At 47.9% G+C, this 24808-nt stretch overlaps 1 protein-coding gene across 6 annotated transcripts in view; it reads left to right on the top strand.

The window, feature by feature from the left end:
- The window catches only part of KIAA0100, a 37606-nt gene that overhangs the window by 150 nt on the left and 12648 nt on the right, over nucleotides 1-24808 (top strand). The window contains exons 1-24 of one of the 6 annotated variants that reach the window (XM_015118846.3): nucleotides 4198-4377; nucleotides 5190-5319; nucleotides 5722-5771; nucleotides 6072-6219; nucleotides 6396-6514; nucleotides 6733-6793; nucleotides 6987-7176; nucleotides 8369-8492; nucleotides 9032-9156; nucleotides 9415-9482; nucleotides 9597-9742; nucleotides 10415-10533; nucleotides 10642-10805; nucleotides 10964-11222; nucleotides 12192-12397; nucleotides 14087-15179; nucleotides 15600-15791; nucleotides 15935-16137; nucleotides 16285-16403; nucleotides 16524-16744; nucleotides 17446-17636; nucleotides 17767-17866; nucleotides 18011-18210; nucleotides 21814-22108. In XM_015118846.3, coding sequence (XP_014974332.2) covers nucleotides 4310-4377; nucleotides 5190-5319; nucleotides 5722-5771; nucleotides 6072-6219; nucleotides 6396-6514; nucleotides 6733-6793; nucleotides 6987-7176; nucleotides 8369-8492; nucleotides 9032-9156; nucleotides 9415-9482; nucleotides 9597-9742; nucleotides 10415-10533; nucleotides 10642-10805; nucleotides 10964-11222; nucleotides 12192-12397; nucleotides 14087-15179; nucleotides 15600-15791; nucleotides 15935-16137; nucleotides 16285-16403; nucleotides 16524-16744; nucleotides 17446-17636; nucleotides 17767-17866; nucleotides 18011-18210; nucleotides 21814-22108 — 4591 coding nt within the window. In that variant the 5' untranslated portion in view covers nucleotides 4198-4309. 6 annotated transcript variants of the gene reach the window in all.

The following is a 24808-nucleotide window of genomic DNA, read 5'->3' as shown; positions in this document are numbered from 1 at the left end:
TGCAGCAGCGTGATCTCAGCTCACTGCAAGGTCCGCCTCCTGGGTTCACGCCATTCTCCTGCCTCAGCCTCCCAAGTAGCTGGGACTTCAGGTGCCCGCCACCACGCCCTGCTAATTTTTTTTTTTTTTTCCTGAGACGGAGTCTCACTCTGTCCCCCAGGCTGGAGTGCAGTGGCCGGATCTCAGCTCACTGCAAGCTCCGCCTCCTGGGTTTACGCCATTCTGTTGCCTCAGCCTCCCGAGTAGCTGGGGCTACAGGCGCCTGCCACCTCGCCTGGCTAGTTTTTTGTATTTTTTAGTAGAGACGGGATCTCACCGTGTTAGCCAGGATGGTCTCGATCTCCTGACCTCGTGATCCGCCCGTCTCGGCCTCCCAAAGTGCTGGGATTACAGGCTTGAGCCACCGCGCCCGGCCTATAGCTCTTCATTTAATCTTCACAGAATTCATATAGGGTAATACTGCATTTTTATCAGTGCAGCAGAAAAGGTGAATAACTGCCTGAATTTTTTTTTTTTTTTTTTTTTTTTTTTGAGACAAGGTCTTTGCTCTGTCACCCAGGCAGGAAGGACGCAATCACGGCTTATTACAGCCTTGACCTCCCGGGCTCAAGTGATCCTCCTATGTCAGTTTTTGATTTATCTTAGAGATGAGGTCTCACTAGGTTACCCAGGCTGGTCTGGAACTCCTGAGTTCAAGTGATCCTCATGCTGTTGCTTCCCAAAGTGCTGGGATTACAGGGGTGAGCTACCATGCCTGGCTTACTGCCTGAATTTTTTTTTTTTTTTTGAGACGGAGTCTCACTCAGTTGCCCAGACTGGAGTACGGTGGCGCAATCTCAGCTCACTGCAACCTCCGCCTCCCAGGTTCAAGTGATTCCCCTGCCTCAGCCTCCTGAGTAGCTGGGCCTACAGGCGTCTGCCACCACACCTGACTAATTTTTGTCTTTTTGGTAGAGGCGGGGTTTCACCATATTGGCCAGGCTGGTCTTGAACTCCTGACCTTGTGATCCGCCCACCTCGGCCTCCCAAAGTGCTGGGGTTACAGGCACGAGCCACCGCGCCCGGCCTGAATTCTTAAAACTAATAAATCGGGCCGGGCGCGGTGGCTCAAGCCTGTAATCCCAGCACTTTGGGAGGCCGAGGCGGGCGGATCACGAGGTCAGGAGATCGAGACCATCCTGGCTAACACGGTGAAACCCCGTCTCTACTAAAAATACAAAAAGAAATTAGCCGGGCGTGGTGGCGGGCGCCTGTAGTCCCAGCTACTCCGGAGGCTGAGGCAGGAGAATGGCGTGAATCCGGGAGGCGGAGCTTGCAGTGAGCCGAGATCGCGCCACTGCACTCCAGTCTGGGCGACAGAGCGAGACTCCGTCTCAAAAAAAAAAACAAAAAAACTAATAAATCGGCCGGGCGCGGTGGCTCAAGCCTGTAATCCCAGCACTTTGGGAGGCCGAGGCGGGCGGATCACAAGGTCAGGAGATCGAGACCACAGTGAAACCCCGTCTCTACTAAAAATACAAAAAATTAGCCGGGCGCGGTGGCGGGCGCCTGTAGTCCCAGCTACTCAGGAGGCTGAGGCAGGAGAATGGCGTGAACCCAGGAGGCGGAGCTTGCAGTGAGCCGAGATGGCGCCACTGCACTCCAGCCTGGGCAACAGCGTGAGACTCCGTCTCAAAAATAAAATAAAATAAAATAAAAACTAATAAATCATTTTGGAATAGGAATCCAGCTGTTTCTGACTCAGGTTTTTTTAAGTGCACTACAATTGTGTTTAGCTTTTGGAAAACAAATCCTGGTTTTTGGACAAACGTAGATATATATTTCTCCAAAAAGGTGGATAGAAAACCACTTTTGGCCGGGTGCGGTGGCTCACGCCTGTAATCCCAGCACTTTGGGAGGCCGAGGCGGGCGGATCACAAGGTCAGGAGATCGAGACCATCCTGGCTAACACGGTGAAACCCCGTCTCTACTAAAAATACAAAAAATTAGCCGGGCGCGGTTGTGGGCGCCTGTAGTCCCAGCTACTCGGGAGGCTGAGGCAGGAGAATGGCGTGAACCCGGGAGGCGGAGCTTGCAGTGAGCCGAGATCGCGCCACTGCACTCCAGCCTGGGCGACAGAGCGAGACTCCGTCTCAAAAAAAAAAAAAAAAAAAAAAAAAAAACCACTTTTGTCCTCTGCCTACCTGATTTCCTCCTTTCCTGTGTCAATTACAGAAAATTTGCTCCTGTAGCTTTCAGTCATGATATTGGTGAACAGAGATGGCTGCCATCTGCTGGAATTTCAGTGACTAGCAGGCGTTTTTATTTTTAGAAACTTCCGGGTTTTGTTCTTTTTTTTTTCTGTTTGCTTTGTTAATGTTGAACATTTAGAGACCCCATTTTTGTGCCAAACATGGCCTGTGACGTTAAAAGACTCGGTCTCTTTTACAAGGATTTGTGGTCTCAATAAATGGAGGCTATGAATTGGTTGAACTCCACTGTTGCCTGAACCATCCCCCCACCCCCAACTCCCTGCCTTTATTCCACTTCACTTGTGTTGATCCCTTAAGATCTCTCCAGAAAGAAATAGACAAATGATAAAATCAACATTTTAGGCTATGAGATGGTTGGGAGTAGGGCTGGTAACAGTCTAGGGAGAAGGAAAGAAGTGATAGGAATCTTGGCTCAATAAACAGATTGGATAAGATGAACCAGAGTAGGGATATGTGTTGCACGGCACCCCTCCTTGACTTGGACAGAGGTTTTCAGTGAATTGGGCCTTCCCAGAGCATTCAGAGGACATACCATGGGGGAAGGCTGCAGATTACAAGGAAGATGATGCAAATATAGTGTATGACCTTGAAACAGCGTTGGAGCTCTTGGGGAGATGTGAAATCACTGATGAGAGGAATAGATAAGGGAGGAAACCAATCAGAGGAGCAAAAGCAACTCTGGGCAACACACAGGTGAAAGATGAAATGGTGTTTTATCTGAGGGAGCCAAAAAGAGGCTCTGAGTAAAATCTTGAAGGATATATGGAGATTAGGACGTGGGAGTGAAGGGGTATGAAAAGAGACATGACCTACTCCATAATACCTATTTTGAAATCCTCAGGATTTCCTTAGCTTGTGCTGTATCAGTAGATCATCATTCAGATACTGATCCTTAGCAGCACAGTAACTCTGAGGGACCTTTGTCCTGTTCTCTCATTTTACAGAGAAGGAAGCAGGCAAAGCTATGTATTGTCTATTTTAGGTAATTATGTTTGCTTCCCAGATAAACTATTTTACAGAGAAGGAAGCAGGCAAAACTATGTATTGTCTATTTTAGGTAATTATGTTTGCTTCCCAGATAAACTATTTTACAGAGAAGGAAGCAGGCAAAACTGACTATGTATTGTCTATTTTATGTAATTATGCTTGCTTCCCAGATAAACTATTTTTTGCTAAAGGGCAAGAACAATATACACTACTTCTGCAGTATCTTCCCCGTCTCCTCCATCAGGGCCTAGTTCATGCCATAAGTAGATTGACCAGAACAGTGTGCAAACAGTAAATGAAGTAAAGACTCATTGGCCAGGAACCGTGACACGGGTCTTTAGTCCGAGCTACTCAGGAGGCTGAGGCAGGAGGATCCCTTGAGCCTGCAGGAGTTCGAGACCAGATTGGGCAACGGAGCGAGTCCTCGTCTCAAAAAAACAAAAAACAAAAAACAAACACCTCATTAGTTTTCTCTGTGGATGGAATGAGGCGGGATTTTTGAGGCCTTTTAATTACCTCCTAGTTTCTGCCCCAGTAATTTTCAAACCGGATCTTGAATAAGATGGGAGTGCTACCATCTGACCAGGGGTGTAACTTACGCAGAACCCTGAGTCCAGGCCTAAGTGGCCAGGCGAACTCCAACTCCCCTCAAAGTGAGCTCAGCGGACCGAAATGAGTCAGCCAGGTCCACCGCCAGCCCAGGGAGTGGGCCCGGACTCCGACACCCGCGGGTCCCGGAGCCCCGCGATTCCGGTCACCGCGGGGTGCGCCCGGTGCGTGTGTCAGCTCTTGGTGGGCTCCCTTGCGCCCTCTTCCGGGAGCCACGCCCGCTCCTCGCGCACGCAGCCCGTCGGCCCTGCCGGGTCTTGGGGCGGGGCAGGGCTGGGGAGGGAGGCCGTTGGTTGGCTGGCGGGCTGCGGAAGGCGAGGCTCGCGTGCGCACTTACGCGTCCTCGCTCAGCGTTTCTCCTGCGCGCGAGGCTGGTCGGCCCGCGGCGGCGCTGAGCGGATCCGGCGTCGGGGCCCGGCATGGCGGGGGCCTGGGCCAAGCCGGGCCGGACCCGGACCTAAATGCCTCTGCTCTTCTCCGCGCTGTTGGTCTTGCTGCTGGTTGCGCTTAGCGCCCTCTTTCTAGGCCGGTGAGGGGCTCCCAGCTGCGGCGGCGGCGGCGGCGGGAGGGAGGGGGCGGAGAGGAGGAAGAAGGACTGCGGAGGGGGCGCGCGCCTTACTGAGGCGCGGGAGGCAGAGTGGGTAGGGTCGAGGGAGGGGGCGCGCGGCGAGTGGAGGGATCGTGAGGAGGCGCGTGGCCCGAGCTGCCGGGGATGGGCTGCGAGTTGGGGAGACTAAGGAAGCGGGCGGGGCCTGAGGAAATGCTGAGGCCAGGAACTGAATAGGAGTGTGAGGAAGGGGCCTGGTTCAGTGGCCTCCCTTTCCCCCTCCACCCTCCCCTGAAAGTCCTCTTAGCCAAGCGCGAAGGGCACCTGCAGCATCGGTCTGGGGAGAACAGCATTCGAGCTGCCGGGTCTGACCTCAAAGGGCCTTCTCGCGGATACCGACCGTCTGGAGGCTGGGGACAGGAGACAGAGACCGTCTAGGGAGTGTGATGGCACAACTAACAGAGCCGCCTCCGCTTTGACTCCTGCTGGGGCCTTCTCTCTCTGCCTCTAGGATTCCTAACAATTTGAGGGAATTTTTTTTTTTTTTTTTTTTTTTGTCTCCAACTTAGAGGGTGGAGTTTCTGGTTTCATCTGGGTGGAGGGGTCAGTCGGGAGCTAGGATCTTGATCAGCGTGGCTGAATGTATATGACAGAGTGGTGCTTTGGAAGAAAGGAGAGTTGCTCAGATCCAGTTTCAGGACACGACCTTTTGCAAGGCTTTGTAAGACCAGCAAGGGGTGAGGGGAACCATCATTGGAAGAAGGTTCTATGAATTAACAGGAATTTTTCTGCAGGTGGCTTGTGGTCCGGTTGGCCACCAAGTGGTGTCAGCGGAAGCTGCAGGCGGAGCTAAAGATTGGCTCCTTCCGCTTTTTTTGGATCCAGAATGTCAGTCTTAAGTTTCAGCAACACCAGCAAACAGTGGTGAGTTCTGGGAAACCCTGGATATGTGTAGCGTTGATCCAACTGAATTTAAACTCTTAATTTCCTTTTTTTAAAAAAAGAAATCCTGGTGGCTTTTCTAGTTAATGACAGCCTTACCATTTCTTTGCCAAGATGATCTTAGAGCTAGTTGGAGAATGCTGGGATTGATGCAAATTGTTCAGTTAAAAATGTTTATAGGACACAGAGTGTCTAGGGCACATAACAAAGATACAGAAGAAAGATAACAGGAAATTGAAGAGTTTACTGTTCTAATTTAAGAGGGGATTCAAGGCAACATGCCTATGAAAGAGAAATTCTAATAATCCAGAACCTTTCCTGGCTTGTCAAGCTGCTCGTTGCTTTTCAGCAGCTAGCACACAGCTTTCTCCCTCACTGTTTTAGGAAATTGATAACCTGTGGATTTCCAGCAAACTCCTTAGCCATGATCTTCCGTGAGTACCCTATATTTTCACTTCTCCCCTAGAGGAGTATTTTGGAGTTGGTGTTTGCAGAGTGAGACTCTTCTACAGAGGCCTCACAATCCAAGGAGGAAGGGAGGTTGTTGCTGAAGTCTTCCTGTTAGCCTGGGTGCCATTATCTTGTGAGACAGATATTGATAACTGCTATGAAACTGATCTCTGTGATTTGAGCTGTGTTTCTAGGAAGGATGAGAAAGTGCATGTGAGGGTGGGGAATAGATTGCTATGGGACGGATGGACCTGGTGGCAGTGAGATATTTCTCTTCTGGGCAGACACTATGTGGCATTGTGCTTTGGAGAAGTGCGTATCAGAACGGACCTACAGAAAGTTTCTGGCCTGTCTGCCCCATTCTCCCAGAGTGCTGGGGTGGATCAAAAGGAACTGTCCTTCAGCCCATCCTTATTGAAGATCTTCTGCCAAGTGAGACTTCTCCCACTGTCCTGGACTGTACTTTGGCATGGTTGGCTTTGGAGTTATGGGTAGATTTTTCTACTATTTTTAGGACATAATACTAAGAGCTGCCCCTCTTTCTCATCTGGAAGGGAAGGGCAGTTCCTTAACGTTAATTATTGTTCATCCTTGCTTCTTCCTTCCAGCTATTCTCCATTCATGTAGATGCTATAAACATCATGGTTCTCAAGGTGGATACTTCTGAGTCCTTATGGCATATTCAGATCAGTAGAAGCAGATTTCTTTTGGATAGTGATGGGAAAAGGTAAGCACTGGGGAACAGAGGATCTAGCCGTCCCATTCTTGCCTTAGAGTTGCTTCAGGGCCTCCTTATCAAGGTTTTAAGTTCTCATTCTGTGCAGTTTGAGGAGATGCTAAGATTAGACATTTCCACTTGCTTTGTCCCTTGTAGCCAACAGAGCTTGACTGGAGGTAAATGGTGAGGAAAGGGGCCAAGTGCTCTTAATTTTTTTCCTTTCCCAGGCTAATCTGTGAGGTGAGCTTATGTAAGATCAACAGCAAAGTTCTAAAGAGTGGTCAGCTGGTAAGTATGCCATGATCATTCAGATGCCTCATTTCCTCCTGAGCATAAAGTGTGAAGGAGCTTAGGGCTTGCATTCTGGGTTCTGTGACCTTAGGGGGTTCCCTCAAGTCAGTACCCAGTGTTCCAGATCACATTTTGACCTAAAACTTCCAAACCTTCTTACATACACCTTAGAGGCTTGTCATCCCCACAGGAGGACACCTGCCTAGTGGAGCTCTCACTGGCCCTGGACCTGTGTCTAAAGGTGGGCATTAGCAGTCGGCATCTCACGGCTATCACTGTGGATGTGTGGACACTCCATGCTGAGCTGCATGAGGGCCTCTTCCAGAGCCAATTGCTGTGCCAGGGCCCAAGCCTAGCATCTAAGCCTGTTCCCTGTTCAGGTAAAGCCCCAGTCATTGAGCTTCTTGACTGCCTTGTTCTCAGGGATTGTTTTGGAAGTAGAAAAAAATAGTGGTCTCACTACTTAACTTAGATGTGATTCACTAGTCACCATGAACTTTGACCATAAGGATAGTTAGAGGAAATAGAGCATTTGCTTGTGCTGAGTGGCAGAACTAACATTAAGTGTGCACCTGTCATGAGTTAGGCTTGTACTATGAGTTTTTTTTTTTCTTTTTAAAAGATGGAGTCTTGCTCTCTCACTAGGCTAGAGTGCAATGACATGATCTCGGCTCACTGCAACCTCTACCTTCCGGGTTCAAGCAATTCTCCTGCCTCAGTCTCCTGAGTAGCTGGGATTACAGGCGCCTGCCACCATGCCTGACTAATTTTTATATTTTTTAGCGGAGATGGGGTTTCACCATGTTAGCCAGGATGGTCTCGATCTCCTGACCTCGTGATCCACCCACCTCGGCCTCCCAAAGTGCTGGGATTACAGGCGTGAGCCATCATGCCCGGCCTCGTACTATGTGTTTTATATACAGTTGACCATTGAACAACACAGGTTTGAGCTGTGTGGATCCACTTATATGTGGATTTTTTTCAATAAATACAGTTGGCTCTCCATATGTGTGTATTCTGCATCCACAACCAAATGTGAATGGAAAATGCAATATTTGCAGGATATGAAACTCACTGATATGGAGGGCTGACTTTTTGTATACACGAGTTCCCATAGGGCCGACTGCTGGACTTGAGTATGTGCGGACTTTGGTATCTGCAGGGGGTCCTGGAACCAAAGCTCCAAGGACACCAAGGGATGACTATATATTCTCTCACTAAATCCTCAGCACTTCACAAATAAGGAAACTGAAGCCTAGGAAGGTTAGCTAGGTAACTTGACTGAAGTCATACAGCTAGTTGGTAGTAAAAATGAGGTTTAAATTATTTGGCCCTAAGGTCCACATTCTTTTCATTTACCAACCTGCTCCTTGTACTCCTTAAGTTTTTAGAGACTGGAGAAGTACAGCAGGTGCCTGGATCTCTGGGGCATTCGCCTTGTGGTCCATCCAGCTTAGGCATTTGCTTAGCCTATTTTATGTGGGAGGATTTGGCCATAGAGGCCAGGGCATTTCGGAAGAATTGAGAGTGTTAAGAATTGATGGTTCTCGTGTTATTCATTCGTATTTTCAGAGGTGACAGAGAACTTGGTTGAGCCAACTCTGCCTGGCCTGTTCCTCCTCCAGCAGCTGCCAGACCAGGTCAAGGTTAAGATGGAGAACACAAGCGTGGTATTGTCCATGAATAGTCAAAAGAGGTGAGGTTTCTCCTGACACAGAAGATGGGAGAGTGATAGTGGGAGCTGTATGATGGTATCTCTGTAACCAGCCTAGTAGTTGCTGAGCTTGTCTATGGGGAGAAAGGAAGTAGAAATGGTTACATCCATGTAGTGTGGGAAGAATAAAAAAAAAAAAAATTATTACCAGTTTTGAGATGGAGTCTTGCCCTGTTGCCCAGGCCTGAGTACAGTGGTCCAATCTTGGCTCACTGCAACCTGCGCCTCCCAGGTTCAAGCGATTCTCCTGCCTCAGCCTCCCAAGTAGCTGGGACTATAGGCGCGTGCCACCACGTCCGGCTAATTTTTTGTATTTTAGTAGAGGTGGGGTTTCACTGTGTTGGCCAGGATGGTCTCGGTCTGCTGACCTCGTGATCCCCCTGCCTTGGCCTCCCGAAGTGCTGGGATTATAGGCGTGAACCACTGCACCGGCCAAAAAATAATTGTTTTTAAAAAATAAAAATAAAATAAGTAGGAATGGCATTCCACATCTTCCTGAGCCAGAATCTTTCTTGGTCCAGGCACCTGACTTGGACTCTGAAGCTGCTGCAGTTCCTGTACCACCGTGATGAGGATCAGCTGCCTCTTCGAAGCTTCACAGCAAACTCCGATATGGCACAGATGAGCACTGAACTCCTGCTGGAAGGTTCATGGGTTGGGGTACTGGTACTGAGCGACAATGGGAGGACTAGATACTCTCTTTGCTCATGCCCCATGTGGAGTCCTTAATCTAATCTCAGTGTAACTGGGGAGCGGAAGGAGGGAACATACTGAGAGGAAATAGCCCCAGCTCACAAGTTTTGATGACAGTCTGTTTATCCCTTTGCAGGCTTCTGACCCTCTCCCAGTTTTACCTCTTGCCCTTCCAGTGCTCTCCTCTGATCTGTCCTCTGGCCTCTTACAGATGGGTTGTTGCTGTCCCAGAGTCGCCAGCGCATTGTCTGCCTCAGCTCCCTCAAGGCTAGTGTGCAGGTGTGGTGATTGTGGTACCAAGAATTGTTCCTTTCTCTGCTTTCCCGCTACATTATTTCATTATGAGTTTGTGAAATAAAACCCAAGCCCACAGTTCTGGTCTTCTTATTTCAGGTGACCACCATTGACCTCTCAGCCTCCCTAGTTCTGAACACTTGCATCATTCACTACCGGCACCAGGAATTCTCTCACTGGCTGCACCTGCTAGCACTGGAAACCCAAGGGTCTAGTTCACCTGTTCTTAAGCAAAGGAAAAAAAGGTCAGTCTGATCTTTTTCAGCCACCATCTTATCATTTGGATTCTCTGGGATTCTTTTGGTCCAAAGTGGCATCTTGTGTTAAATATGTATTTGGTTGTTTGACCTCCTCAAATCTGAGTCTCAACAGCAATCCTGTTTTATGTATCTTTCCTATTAGACTAGACTCCTTGATGGCAGAATGTTGTCCTCTTTGTTTTTATGTCCTTGGTGCTTAGCATAGTGTTTTATACAAAATAAATGTTTGTTGAACTGAACTTAAATGATAAGGAATGTCTTTGTCTTGTCTGCCTTAGATTGTAAGGTGGCAGTCATGTCTTTGTGTAGTGCTTCTATTGTGCTGCACAGAGAACTTAAGGTTATGGTTTAGAAGTGATGCTTCTTGGTTATTTTAGGTTCAAGCATGTGATATTGCTGGTGTTCATTGTATTTGGCCTATGAAAATGACAATTTTATGTGAGTCAACCTAATATCTTTCTGGGGTTCCTGCAGATTACCGTTAAGACTAGCAATAAACTGATGAGTTCAGCCTTTTATCTTCTAGGTGTATCCCATCCTAAGAATCACAATAAAACTCTAAATTCTCACTCTGATTTTAAGAGCTTCAGAAACTGTTCCATGATAGGAAGCTGCAGTTCTTTTCTTACCAAATAATGATGTTTTGTCCCTATGCAGAACCTTCCCCCAAATCCTGGCTCCCATCATCTTTAGCACCTCCATCTCCAATGTCAACATTTCCATTCAACTTGGAGATACACCGCCTTTTGCCTTGGGATTCAATTCTGTCTCTCTGGGTAAGGCTCTCAGATGGAAGAGGAACAAGAATCTGTCCATTAATGGAGCTAGGCCCAATTCATGGCCACAGTGGTTCCATGCAATCCCTCTTTCTCACTATTGTTCAGATTACCAGCACCTCAGGCCACAAAGCATCCATCAGCGGGGTGTCCTGACTGTAGACCACCTCTGCTGGCGTGTGGGCAGTGACTCCCACATTCAGCGGGCACCACACCCACCCAATATGCATGTTTGGGGTGAGGCGCTTGTTCTGGACTCCTTCACGCTACAGGTAGGTGGGGGCTTTGGTGAATAGGGGCCTGCACAGCTTTCCTCATCCTGTCATGCATCAGAGCACTGAGCATCCTTTTGGCAGCAGGAAGTGCATTAGGGAATTATAAAACTGTGCGCCTCCATACTTCTAATGGAATCCGTCTGCTTCTTCTCTAGGGTAGCTATAACCAGCCTCTGGGCCTGTCCAGCACCCAGTCAGATACCCTCTTTCTTGATTGTACCATTCGAGGACTTCAGGTGGAAGCATCAGATACCTGTGCCCAGTGTCTGTCTCGTATCTTATCCCTGATGGGTCCACAATCTGGGAAGTCAGCTGTCTCTAGGCACTCTTCATTTGGGGAATCTGTGTCATTACTGTGGAAAGTGGACTTGAAGGTCGAAGACATGAATTTGTTCACCCTTTCTGCCTTGGTTGGTAAGTGGGACAAGGAGTCTATGCTGAAGTGTGCTACTTGGGAGACTGAGGCAGGAGAATCACTTCAACCTGGGAGGCAGAATTTGCAGTGAGCTGAGATGGTGTCACTGCACTCTATCCTGGGCAAAAGAGCGAGACTCCATCTCCAAAAAATAAAATAATATAAGTAAATAAATATACTGAAGTGTGTAGTGTGTAACCTAAGCAGATTATATTGGTTTAGTCTGCTCTTTCTCATTTGATGAAGCTGCTGAGCTGGAATTTTCTTTTTCTTTTTTTTTTTTTTTTGGAGACAGAATCTCCCTCTGTAGCCCAGGCTGGAGTGCAGTGGCGCCATCTCGGCTCACTGCAAGCTCCGCCTTCTGGGTTCATGCCATTCTTCTGCCTCAGCCTCCTGAGTAGCTGGGACTACAGGCGCCCGCCACCACGCCCGGCTAGTTTTTTGTATTTTTAGTAGAGACGGGGTTTCACTGTGGTCTCGATCTCCTGACCTCGTGATCCGCCCACCTCAGCCTCCCAAAGTGCTGGGATTACAAGCGTGAGCCACCGCGCTCGGCCTGGAATTTTTCTAAATTAGAGGCATGAGATGCTTGAAAGTCTTGCATAAATATCAGGCTTCTTGATATTTCTTAAGGGCTTATGAAAGGCAAGTACTAAGCAAGACATAAAAAGACAACCTTAATCTAGTCAAGAGAGATCCATATAGCTTTTTATTTCCTTGTGTGTTTAGTTCTAGAGAGTAAATGGTATGTCTCTGTGCAATTTGTAGGAGTTAAGGAACTTCTTTGGCTCTGCCAAATCCAGTTAGGTTAAGAAAGGAAAGGGAAAGTTTCCTTAAAACCTAAGGAATGAACTTAGGGAGGCATGAGGAATAAAGATAATTAAGGGAATAAGTGAGAAAGGCGAGTGAGGACTTTTGTTGCCCTTTGAGAGCTGGGAACCAAGGCTGACATGGTTTCTGGTTATTAGGTGCTTCAGAGGTACGACTGGACACCCTGACTATCCTGGGCAGTGCAGAGACCTCCACTGTGGGAATTCAAGGACTTGTGTTAGCGCTGGTGAAATCAGTCACAGAAAAGATGCAACCCTGTTGCAAGGCCCCTGACATCCCTACCCCAGTGCTCAGCCTTTCCATGATCTCCATCACCTATCACAGCAGCATCCGCTCTCTGGAGGTAATGTTCCTGTGGAGAGGTGGGGCCAGGCTGGTTTTTCCCTCAGCTTAGACCCTTTCTCTGTCTTTTTTTTTTTTTCCTTGTCTTTTCCCAAAACAGAGTCTCACATGTTGCCCAGACTGGTCTTAAACTGCTGGGCTCAAACAATCCTCCTATCTTGGCCTTCGAAAGTGCTGGGATTACAGGTGTGAGCCACCATGCCCAGCCTCTCTTTTTAACTCATGTTGTGAAACTGGTTTCATGAGAAGTATGACACCTGATTTTGTTTATTTTTTCTAACTCTTATGTTTTTAACTTTTTGTGGAATTTAAAATACATGCAAAACTAGAGGGAATATATAAGCTTTGTATACCAAGGTTCAATAATTACCAATTCATGACCAATATCTTTTAATTATACTCCCACCAATTTCCCCTGCCTCAGGCTCTGGGATTATTTTGAAGTAGGTAAGTAGGTATCAGACATATATAATTTCCACTATAAATGTTTCACTATGCATCTCTGAAAAATAAGGGGCTTTTTAAAAATAATGACCTGGGGTCATTTTGCTGAAGCCCTCAGCCCATCAAAAGACTGGAAGGAGTCAGATGATAGAGGCAGTGGCAGGTTTTGAGAGGCTTTCCAGTATCTTTATCCTCAGGGTAACAGATGGACATGGGACCCTCTTAGGAGGAGGGTGGGCGTTTTCCTCTTTGTCAGACTTCACCTTTGGAAACGGAAGAGTTTCCTTTTTAGAGACTAGAACTTGAGAATTTTCTGTCCTGGAATTTTACTTTTCTCTGTCCACTTAGCTATTCAGAACTGACTTTGTTTTTATTTTTTATTTTTATTTACTTATTTTTTTCTTGAGATGGAGTTTCGCTGTGTTGCCCAGGCTGGAGTGCAGTGGCGCAATCTCAGCTCACTGCAAGCTCTGCCTCCCGGGTTCACGCCATTCTCCTGCCTCAGCCTCCCGAGCAGCTGGGACTACAGGCGCCCGCCACCATGCCCGGCTAATTTTTTTAGTAGAGACGGGGTTTCACCATGTTAGCCAGGATAGTCTCAATCTTCAGACCTCATGATCCACCCGCCTCAGCCTCCCAAAGTGCTGGGATTACAGGCATGAGCCACTGCGCCCAGCCCCTGACTTTGTTTTTCCAGCTGACAAAGACACTACTCCCTCCTTGACGCATACTTTTACATAAGTCAGCTGCCATATTGACTTGTGTGCTCAGTACTTTATTATGCTATATTTTGAGAATTAAATTGATGCAATCAATTCATGAAACATTTTCAAGTTGACTGTTGCAGTGGTTACTAGACAGTGTAGTTGCCGATAGAAAGGTAACTCATAAGCAGAAACATGAAGGCAGATGATAATATTATTGAGTACCTGCTGTCTATACTGAGTGTACTATGGTAGATACCAAAGAATGAAAACACATGGTCCCTATTTTCAGACAATTTAGAATCCAGGTGAGGAGAACTTGAAAAGTGTAAGTGCTCTTAAATGTAAGACACTAACAACTGTTAGCTCAGCACGTTAGTGCTAACAGGAACAAAGCAAGGCAGTAATTAATGTGGTTACTCAGGAACAACTTCTGGGTGGAGATGGTTCTTGAGCCAGGTATGCATGTGTCATAATCTTTTGCCATCTCTACTGTTTTATGACATGGTAATTGACAGATCCTTTTCTTCTGCTCCCTAAAGGTTCAGTGTGGTGCAGGGCTGACCTTACTTTGGAGTCCCCCAGATCACATGTACCTGTACCAGCATATCGTGGCCACTCTACAGTGCCGAGACCTACTAAGAGCCACTGTGTTTCCTGAGACTGTACCATCCCTTGCACTAGAGACTTCAGGAACCATTTCTGAGCTAGAAGGCCGTGCCCCTGAACCATTACCCTCAAAGCGGCTGCTAAACCTAACCCTGGAGGTGAGCACAGCCAAACTCACAGCTTTTGTAGCTGAGGATAAGTTCATTACCCTGGCTGCAGAGAGTGTGTCACTGAGCCGGCATGGAGGTTCCTTGCAGGCATACTGTCCTGAGCTGGCAGCTGGCTTTGATGGCAATAGTATCTTCAACTTCAAGGAGGTGGAGGTGCAGCTGCTGCCTGAGCTGGAAGAGATGATCCTCCACCGGAACCCCTTCCCTGCGCTGCAGACCCTCCGGAACCGTGTTTGGCTTCTCTCCCTCGGCTCAGTCTCAGTGGAGTTTCCTTATCAGTATGACTTTTCTCGAACTCTAGATGAGGCTGTGGGAGTTCAGAAGTGGCTGAAGGGACTGCATCGAGGGACTCATGCTTGGGCCTCTCCAGGCCCTGTCCCGCTCCCACCTGATCTACTCTTAAAGGTTCAGCACTTCTCATGGGTTTTCTTGGATGATATTTTTGAGGTGAAACTTCATGATAACTATGAGCTGATGAAGGATGAAAGTAAGGAGAGTGCCAAAAGACTGCAGCTACTGGATGCCAAAGTGGCCGCCCTTCGGAAGCAGCATGGGGAGTTATTGCCTGCCCGCAAAATTGAGGAGCTCTATGCCTCTTTGGAACGCAAAAACATTGAAATCTACATCCAGCGTTCCCGTCGTCTCTATGGCAACACACCCATGCGCCGGGCACTGCTCACTTGGAGCTTAGCAGGGCTAGAGCTGGTAGCTCTGGCAGATGCCTCTTTCCACGGTCCTGAGCATGTGGTAGAACAGGTTCAAGAGCTTGATCCAGGCAGCCCTTTTCCCCCTGAGGGAGTAGATCTTGTCATTCAGTGGTGTCGAATGCTCAAGTGCAATGTCAAGACCTTTCTGGGTAAGTATTTGCAGACCCCGTGTTTGCCTGCTCAGCTCTAGGGAGCTCTCTGAGTGATTTTAGACAAACTAGGTTATATGGTTATATTGGGAACTGTGCTGTTTTGGATGGGTGGAGTGGGATGGGTGGGCTTCCCTTCCCTTTCTTTGTTCCTAAATTTCACCCTGAAATTGCTTGGCTAACATAAAGGGAAAGCTAACACAGTTATCTTTAAGATTATTGTCTCTTGGATCTCAGTGCTATGCCCTTAACCTTCTGCTTCAGGGTTACTGTCATTTTTCAGCTTGCTGTCAACTGCCTGCCCTTGTTCCCTCAATTGACTTTGTAAATATAGATGGGTAAAATAGTGGTGAGGAAAAAGGCCCAAGAGTGCTCAGACTGCCCCTGAGTAGCCAGTGTGTACCCTTCCTCTGGTAACAGTTCGGATCAGAGACTATCCACGGTACCTGTTTGAGATCCGTGACTGGCGGCTGATGGGTCGACTTGTGGGCACCGAGCAGAGTGGTCAGCCTTGCTCCCGTCGGCGTCAGATCTTGCACTTGGGGCTTCCGTGGGGTAACGTGGCAGTGGAGAGGAACATGCCCCCACTCAAATTCTACCATGACTTCCACTGTGAGTAGAGATGGGGCAGTTGGTTTGGCTGAGGGACATTTGTGATGGGTGAAATAGGAGATGAGCTGAGGCCCTTCTGGAGTGAAGAAGGAAGAGAAGGGTAATGTTGTGAACAAGTTATTGCCTTTGTTCCTCTACCCCAGCGGAAATATTCCAGTACACAGTGGTATGGGGCCCATGCTGGGATCCAGCCTGGACACTGATTGGTCAGTGTGTGGACCTCTTGACCAAGCCCTCAGCTGACCCCAGCCCACCTTTGCCCTGGTGGGACAAGAGCCGTCTTTTGTTCCATGGAGACTGGCACATGGACATTGAACAGGCGAACCTGCACCAGCTGGCCACCGAGGTAAGGGGTGTCTTGATACTTTTTTCCTATCAGGATAATATGGTTGAGGCCTGTATAGCACATGTGGGAAGAGAGAAAGGTGCTGATATGGGAGATGACGATGGTTTTCTTACCTATATCTCACCAAGTTCTTGGGGGTGATCATAGGATCCATACAACACAACTGAAAATATGCACTGGGAGTGGAGCCACCTGTCTTTTCATTGGAAACCTGGTCAGTTTGTGTTCAAGGGTGACTTGGATATCAACGTGAGAACAGCCTCTAAGTGAGTGGAGTGAAGGGAGGGTCCTCCATGGGGTGAGGGACTAAGGTTGGAGGGAGGGGGAAGAGCCAAGGGGAAGTGAGTGACCAGGGCACTGAGGGCTGGGGCTCCGTTGTGAGGCAGGTATGACGACTGCTGCTTCCTTCACCTGCCTGACCTCTGCATGACACTGGACCTGCAGTGGCTGTGCCATGGGAACCCCCATGATCACCATAGTGTCACTCTGCGGGCCCCAGAGTTCCTGCCTGAGGTGCCCTTGGGCCAGCTTCATGACTCCTACCGGGCCTTTCGCTCGGAGAACCTCAATCTCTCCATCAAGATGGATCTGACTCGGCACAGTGGAAGTGAGGCTTGGGCCTGGGGTAGTGGGGAGGAAGGGCTGGGAGGGCAGGCATGGACACTGGGGACTTTAGCTTGACCCTCTGGGTAGGGGAGGGGAGAAGGGCAAGGGAGAATCTAGGTTAGGACCTTTTTTTTTTTTTTTTTTTTTTGCGGGGAAAGTGTTGGTGTCTTAGACCTTTTTGGCTGCTATTATAATAATACCACAAGTTTGGTAGCTTATAAACAACAAACATTTATCTCTCACAGTTCTGTAGGCTTGAAAGTCCAAGATCAAAGAACTGACAAATTCAGTGTCAGTGAGGGCCCATTCCTCATAGATGGTGCCTTTTTGCTGTGTCCTAATATGGTGGAAGGAGTCAGTGAGCTCCCTTGGACCACTTTTAAAAGGGCACTAATCCTATTCACGAAGGCTCCACCCTCATGATCTAGTGACCTCCCAGAGGCCCACCTCTTAACATCATCACCTTAGGGGTTAGTATTTTAACATGAATTTTGGGGAGATGCAAACTTTAGACTATAGCAGTAGGGGAAAGCAGAGAGCTTAGATCCTTGAAAGAAGAGGGAGTGGGGGATGCTGAATGTGAGGCCAGTTGCTGTTTGGATTTTGGATTTTTAAACCTCTACAACGTGCAGCAAGGGAAGGATTTAGCTTTACCTCTGTGTTTCATCCATAACTAGGAAATGTCTGTCCTTCCCTTTGCAGCAATATCCCAACCCCGAATTCTGCTATATAGTAGTACCCTGCGCTGGATGCAGAACTTCTGGGCAACTTGGACTAGTGTCACAAGGCCTATCTGCAGGGGAAAGCTCTTCAATAACCTGAAACCCAGCAAGAAGAAACTTGGTCAGCACTACAAGCAACTTTCCTATACAGCCCTCTTTCCCCAGCTGCAGGTAAGGCGCTGATGTCCCTGCTGACATCTTCACTTTATTTTGCTTCTAGTTTTCTTGTTTCTCATACTGAGTCCCTTAATCATCCCTCTCATGCCATTCTTTGTTCAGTGTTATGCTCTCTTGTTGCCAGGTACATTATTGGGCCTCATTTGCCCAGCAACGGGGCATCCAGATTGAGTGCAGTCAGGGCCATGTCTTTACTCGGGGGACTCAGCGGCTCATACCTCAAGGTAAAATCAAAGAGTCCTTTCATTTCTCCTATCCTGTTCCTTGTTGTTTTTCCCTTTCTCAGTTCCATTCCCTCCTCCATCTCTGTCTTACACTATCCTCTGAACTGGTCAGCATGGTCTCTGTGTGCCTCTTTTTCTCAGCAGGCACAGTAATGCGGCGCCTTATCTCTGATTGGAGTGTTACCCAGATGGTGAGTGACCTAAGTCAGGTGACCGTTCACCTGATGGCCTCACCCACTGAAGAGAATGCTGATCACTGTCTTGATCCTTTGGTAACAAAGACCCACCTGCTGAGCTTATCCTCCCTCACCTACCAACGGCATAGCAATCGCACAGCTGAGGAGGTACTGCCTGACACAGTTTCTTTATTACTTTATTTATATTAGTAGGTATCTCAGCCTACTTGGACTGCCATAACAAAATACCAGAGACTGGGAGGCTTATATAACAAAAATTTATTTATCAGTTTTGGAGACTGGGAAGTCCAAGATTAGGGTGCCTGCATGGTTGGGTTCTGGTGAGGGCTGTCTTCTTGGCTTGCAGATGACTGCCTTGTCTCTGTCCTCACATGGCAGAGAGGGAGAGAGAGCACAAGTGTGCATGAGTGCTCTGGTTTCTCTTATTGTAAAAACACTAATTCTGTCATGAGTGCCCCACCCTCATGATCTCATGTCATTACTTCCCAAAGGCCCATCTCCAGATACCATTACATTGGGGGTTAGGACTGCAACATGTGAATTTGGGGGGAACACAATAAAGTCCATAGGAGTAGGTTGCAGGCGAAGTCCCTGGTAATGTTTCTCATTATATTCCAAGCATGTGTGTCATTACTTTATGACAAACTCACTTGGTTTAGCTGTATCAGCATCCCTCTTTTCGAAAATACCTTTTCTTTCTCTCCTAAAAATAGTATCTTACTCTTTAGGAAATAGAGTAAAATTTTTTCCTAACACTGAAAAAAAATTGGTACGGACTTTTCCCCCAATTAGGGAAGGATTTTAAGTTGAAATTCTCAAGTCATTTAAAATACAGTGGGGGAGAGCTGGGTGTGGTGTCTCATGTCTGTAATCCCAGCACTTTGGGAGGCCGAGGCGGATGGATCGTTTGAAATCATGAGCTCGAGACCAACCTGACCAACATGGTGAAACCCCATCTCTACTAAAAAAACAAAAAAATTAGCTGGGGATGGTGGCGCATGCCCGTAGTCCCAGCTGCTCGGGAGGCTGAGGCAGGAGAATCTCTTGAAACTGGGAGGTGGAGGTTGCAGAGAGCCGAGGTCTCACCACTGCACTCCAAGCTGGGCGACAGAGCAAGATGCTGTCTCCAAAATACAAAAAACAAAACAAAACAGATAAAATACAGTGGGGGCTGGGCTCAGTGGCTCACACCTGTAATCCCAAAACTTTGGGAGGCTGAAGCAGGTGGATTGCTCAAGCTCAGGAGTTTATGAGACCAGCCTGGGCAACATGTGGAAACCCTCTCTCTACCAAAAATACAAAAAATTATCTGGGTGTGGCGGCATGTGCCTGTGATCCCAGCTACTTGGGAGGCTGAGGTGGGAAGATGGCTGGAGTCTCAGAAATCGAGGCTGCAGTGAGCCGTGATCGTGCCACTGCACTCCAACCTGGGTGACAGAGTGAGACCCCATCTCAAAAATAAATAAATAGGCAAGGTATGTTGATGGCTCATGCCTGTAATCCCAGCACTCTGGGAGGCCAGGGTGGGTGGATCCCTTGAAGTCAAGAGTTCCAGACTAGCCTGGGCAACATGGTGAAACCCTTTCTCTACAAAAAATGCAAAAAAATTAGCTAGGCATGGTGGCGTGCACCTGTCATCCCAGCTACTCAGGAGGCTGAGGTGGGAGGATGGTTTGAGCCCAAGAGGCAGAGGCTGTGAGCCAGGATTGCACCATTGAGGCTGGGTGCAGTGGCTCACACCTGTAATCCCTACACTTTGGGAGGCTGAGGCAGATGGATCACTCGAGGTCAGGAGTTTGAGACCAGACTGGCCAACATGGTGAAACCCTGTCTCTACTAAAAATACAAAAATTAGGCCAGGTGTAGTGGCTCACGCCTGTAATCCCATCACTTTGGGATGCCAAGGTGGGCGGATCATTTGAGGACAGGAGTTTGAGACCAGCTTGGCCAATATGGTGAAACCCCATCTCTACTAAAAAATACAAAAATTTGCTGGGTGTGGCGGCGGGTGCCTGTAATCCCAGCTACTCGAGAGGCTGAGGCAGGAGAATCTCTTGAACCCGGAAAGTGGAGGTTGCAGCCAGCCAAGATCGTACCACTGCACTTCAGCCTGGGTGACAGAGTGAGACTCTATTTCAAAAAAAATAAAAATAAAAATAAATAAATAAATAAACAAGCCAGGTGTGGTAGCACATAACTGTAATCCCAGGTGCTTGGAGACTGAAGCATGAGAATCGCTTGAACCTGGGAGGCGGAGGTTGCAGTTAGCCAAGATCATGCCGCTGCACTCCAGCATGGGTGATGGAGTGAGACTGTCTCAAAAAAAAAAAAAAAAAAAAATCACACCACTACACTTCAGCCTGGGAGACAGAGCCAGATTCTGTCTCAAATAAATAAACATATTTTATTTTATTTTATTTTATTTATTTTTTATTTATTTATTTATTTTTTTGTTTTGAGACGGAGTCTCGCTCTGTCGCCCAGGCTGGAGTGCAGTGGCGCGATCTCGGCTCACTGCAAGCTCCGCCTCCCGGGTTCACGCCATTCTCCTGCCTCAGCCTCCCGAGTAGCTGGGACTACAGGCGCCCACAACCGCGCCCGGCTAATTTTTTGTATTTTTAGTAGAGACGGGGTTTCACCGTGGTCTCGATCTCCTGACCTTGTGATCCGCCCGCCTCGGCCTCCCAAAGTGCTGGGATTACAGGCGTGAGCCACCGCGCCCGGCCAATAAACATATTTTAAAAATAAGATAAAGTGGGGCCAGGCACAGTGGCTTGTACCCGTAGTTCCAGCTACTTGGGAGACTGAGGCAGGAAGACTGCTTGAAGCCAGGAGTTCAAGACCGGTCTGGGCAAAATAGACTTCCATTTCTCAAAAAAGAATTGTAGAGGAACTCTAAAAACATTTTTTAATAACAAACAAAATACAGGTATAGTTCAAATGTAATATAATACATAAGCCAAGACCACTTAGTTTTTCTTTCTCCAGGGTCTGTCTCCCCACCTTGCCCAGCGAATTTCTTTTCTTTTTTCTTTCTTTCTTTTTTTTTTTTTTTTGAGACGGAGTCTTGCTTTGTCACCCAGGCTAGAGTGCAGTGGCCGGATCTCAGCTCACTGCAAGCTCCGCCTCCCAGGTTCACGCCATTCTCCTGGCTCAGCCTCCCGAGTAGCTGGGACTACAGGCGCCCGCCACCTCGCCCGGCTAGTTTTTTGTATGTTTTAGTAGAGACGGCGTTTCACCATGTTAGCCAGGATGGTCTCGATTTCCTGACCTCGTGGTCCGCCCGTCTCGGCCTCCCAAAGTGCTGGGATTACAGGCTTGAGCCACCGCGCCCGGCCTTCTTTTTTTTTTTTTTTGAAACCGTGTCTCTCATTGTCACCTGGATAGGAGTGCAGTGGCGTGATCTTGGCTCACTGCAACCTCTGCCTCCTAGGTTCAAGTGATTCTCCTGCCTCAGCCTCCTGAGTAGCAGGGTTTACAGGTGCCAGCCACCACGTCCAGCTAATTTTTTGTATTTTTAGTAGAGATGAGGTTTCACCAGATTGACTAGGCTGGTCTCAAACTCCTGATCTCATGATTCGCCCGCTTCGGCCTCCCAAAGTGCTGGGATTACGGGCATGAGCCACTGCACCTGGCCAACACGTTTCTTATTCAACAAACTTTTCTCTTAACACTGCCCTTGTGGAACAGCAGCATTGGGGGCAATTTCCACGCTACCTGAAGCCTTGAAGTCCTTTTCCTGTTTCGTAGGAGCTCTCTACTCGTGATGGGGATCCTACCTTTCATACACATCAGCTGCACTTAGTAGATTTACGGATTTCCTGGACAACTACTAATCGAGACATTGCCTTTGGGTTATATGATGGCTACAAAAAGGCAGCTGTACTCAAACGTAATCTCTCTACGGAGGCCCTGAAGGGGTTAAAGATTGATCCACAGATGCCAGCCAAAAAGCCAAAGCGGGGTGTCCCAAGTAGTGCCTCAGCCCCACCTCGTGCTAACACTCCCAGCTTCAGTGGACGGCCTGATAAGGGGTCATCAGGAGGTAAGCTTGGGGAGATGAGACTTTATGGGTTTGGGTTTAGAACATGGATATGGGCTTGGACAAGAGTTTGAAAAGGACTGAGTCATGGCTGCTTCCATCTATGTGCAGAAGTGAAACTATCATTTTTCCTTCTGAGGCCACCTAAGTCTTATATATTAAGTAACAGTGATGTTGGGGCATTAAATGGTCTGGTCCCGTGGCCAGAAGAGAATCAGAAGGGGAGTGATGGAGCCAAAACAAGATGAGTAAGGGAAAGAAACAAAGTGATAAATGTCACAAGAGAGAAATAAAAGAAAATGGGAGTTAGCCAGGTGCAGTGGCTCACCCCTGTAATCCCAGCACTTTGGGAGGCTGAGGTGGGTGGGTCACTTGAGGTCAGGAGTTCAAGACCAGCCTGGCCAACATGGCAAAACCCCATCTTTAGCAAAATTAATACAAAAAAAATTAGGCAGGGTGGCATGTACCTGTAATCCCAGCTACTTGGGAGGCTAAGGCACGAGAATCGCTTGAACCCAGGAAGTGGAGGTGACAGAGCAGGAGTGCATCTCAAAAAAAAAAAGAATATGGGGCTGGGCGTGGTGGCTCATGCCTGTAATCCCAGCACTTTGGGAGACCGAGGTGGGCGGATCACGAGGTCAGGAGATCGAGACCATCCTGGCTAACACGGTGAAACCCCATCTCTACTAAAAATACAAAAAAATTAGCCGGGTATGGTGGCGGGCGCCTGTAGTCCCAGCTACTTGGGAGGCTGAGGCAGGAGAATGGCGTGAACCCAGGAGGCGGAGCTGACGGTGAGCCGAGATCGCACCACTGCACTCCAGCCGGGGTGACAGAGTGAGACTCTATCTCAAAAAAAAAAAAAAAAAAAAAAAAAATGGAGTTACTGCTGACAGGAGTGAAGCGGGGAATACCATCAGGGGAGAGTTGATTGAGGAAGTAGCATTTGAGCCAGGCCCTGAAAGCTTAATATGGTTTGAACATATAGAAATGGGATGGAAGGGCAATCAAGGCGGAGGGAATAACCTGAGTAGGAGTGGAGTTTGAAAGCTTAGTGTGTTCAAAGGAGAATCTTGAGTGGAAAAACCCAAGCTCAAAAGTGTTTTTTCTGTTCTCTCACTCAGAAACAATTGACACAGAAGACTTCTGTGACCAAATGTGTGGGAATTTTTCCCCAACCAATAAGCAAGCAATTAATTCTGCAGCGGACACCAGTTGGGTGTCCTTTAATTCAGTTCAATTCTGACACTATCTACCTGAGGACAGCATCAGATGCCAAAGGTTGACGAGTCAGTCTCTAAGCCCCCCGCCCCTTCCTTCATATGCCAGTCACAGGCTCCAGGTTGCTTTATTTGTGCTTCTCACCACCTGGCTATAAATGGGTTCCCACCACCCCCTCCTTGGGTTCAATTAATTTGCTAGAGCAGCTCACAGGACTGAAGGAAACCTGTTTACTGGTTTATTATAAAGGGTATTACAAAGGATACGGATGAAGGGATGCATAATGCGAGGTATGGGAAGTGGCGGGAAGCTTCTATGCCCTCCCCAGGCAGGCACGCTACGCCCCAGGAACCTGTACGTGTTCAGCTATCCAGAAGCTCTCCAAATCCTATCCTTTTGGGTTTTTAATGGAGACTTCATTATGTAGGCATGATTGATTAAACCACTGGCCATTGGTGATTAACTTAGCCTTCAGCCCCTCTCTTCCCAGGAAGTGTGTGTGTGATGGGGGTGGGACTGAAAGTTATAACACTTTAATCCTGCCTGAGTCTTTCCAGTGACCAGCCACCATCCTGAAGCTACTTAGGGGCTGCCAGCAACCAGTCAACTCAGCATACAAGAAGACATCACTTTGGAGGCACTAATGATTTTAGATTTTGTATGCCAGGAAACAGGGAGGACCAAATATATATTTCACAGTATCACAGAGAGTAAACAGTCTCTTTTAGTTGACAGAAAGAGTGAGAGAAAGGACTAGAAAGGAAAGCTGGGGTAGATCACCAAAGACCTTTCATATAGGGCTAAGGAGTTTTTGGTCCTTGTACAGTAGGCAGTGGTGAACTACTGAATGTTTTTGAATATGGGTGTGTCATCGTTTTATGAAGACAGATCTGGCAGTAGTGTGTAGGAGGATTGGAGAGGAAGAAACGAGGTGGGGAGACAAATTAGGAAACTATTATGGTGTCTCAATAAGAAGCATTGAGGGCTGGGGCCAGGCACAGTGGCTCACACCTGTAATCCCAGCACTTTGGGAGGCTAAGGGGTGGATCAGTTGAGGTCAGGAGTTGGAGACCAGCCTGGCCAACATGGTGAAACCCTGTCTCTAGTAAAAATATAAAAATTAGCCAGGCGTGGTGGTGCGTGCCTATAATCCCAGCTACTCGGGAGGCTGAGATGGTAGAATTGCTTGAACCCGGGGGCAGAGGTTGCGGTGAGCCAAGATTGCGCCATTGCACTCCAGCCTGGGCAATAAGAGTGAAACTCCATCTCAAGAAACAAACAAACAAACAAAAAAAAAACATTGAGGGCTAGAACTAGGTGGAGGCAGTGGGAATGGAGATAAGATGGATGGAAACATTATTGTGCATATGGGAGAACTGGCCACTGGTTGGAAGGAGGAGTGAAAGGGAGAAAATTATAACAACTTGATTTTGAGCCCGATGACTGGCATGATGGATCAGAAATAGAGCCTGGGACTAAACA

Source organism: Macaca mulatta, chromosome 16 (assembly GCF_049350105.2).
Source record: "Macaca mulatta isolate MMU2019108-1 chromosome 16, T2T-MMU8v2.0, whole genome shotgun sequence".
Lineage (NCBI taxonomy): Eukaryota > Metazoa > Chordata > Mammalia > Primates > Cercopithecidae > Macaca > Macaca mulatta.
The sequence above is the reverse complement of the archived record's forward strand: the minus strand, read 5'-3'. Positions and strand labels throughout refer to the sequence as shown.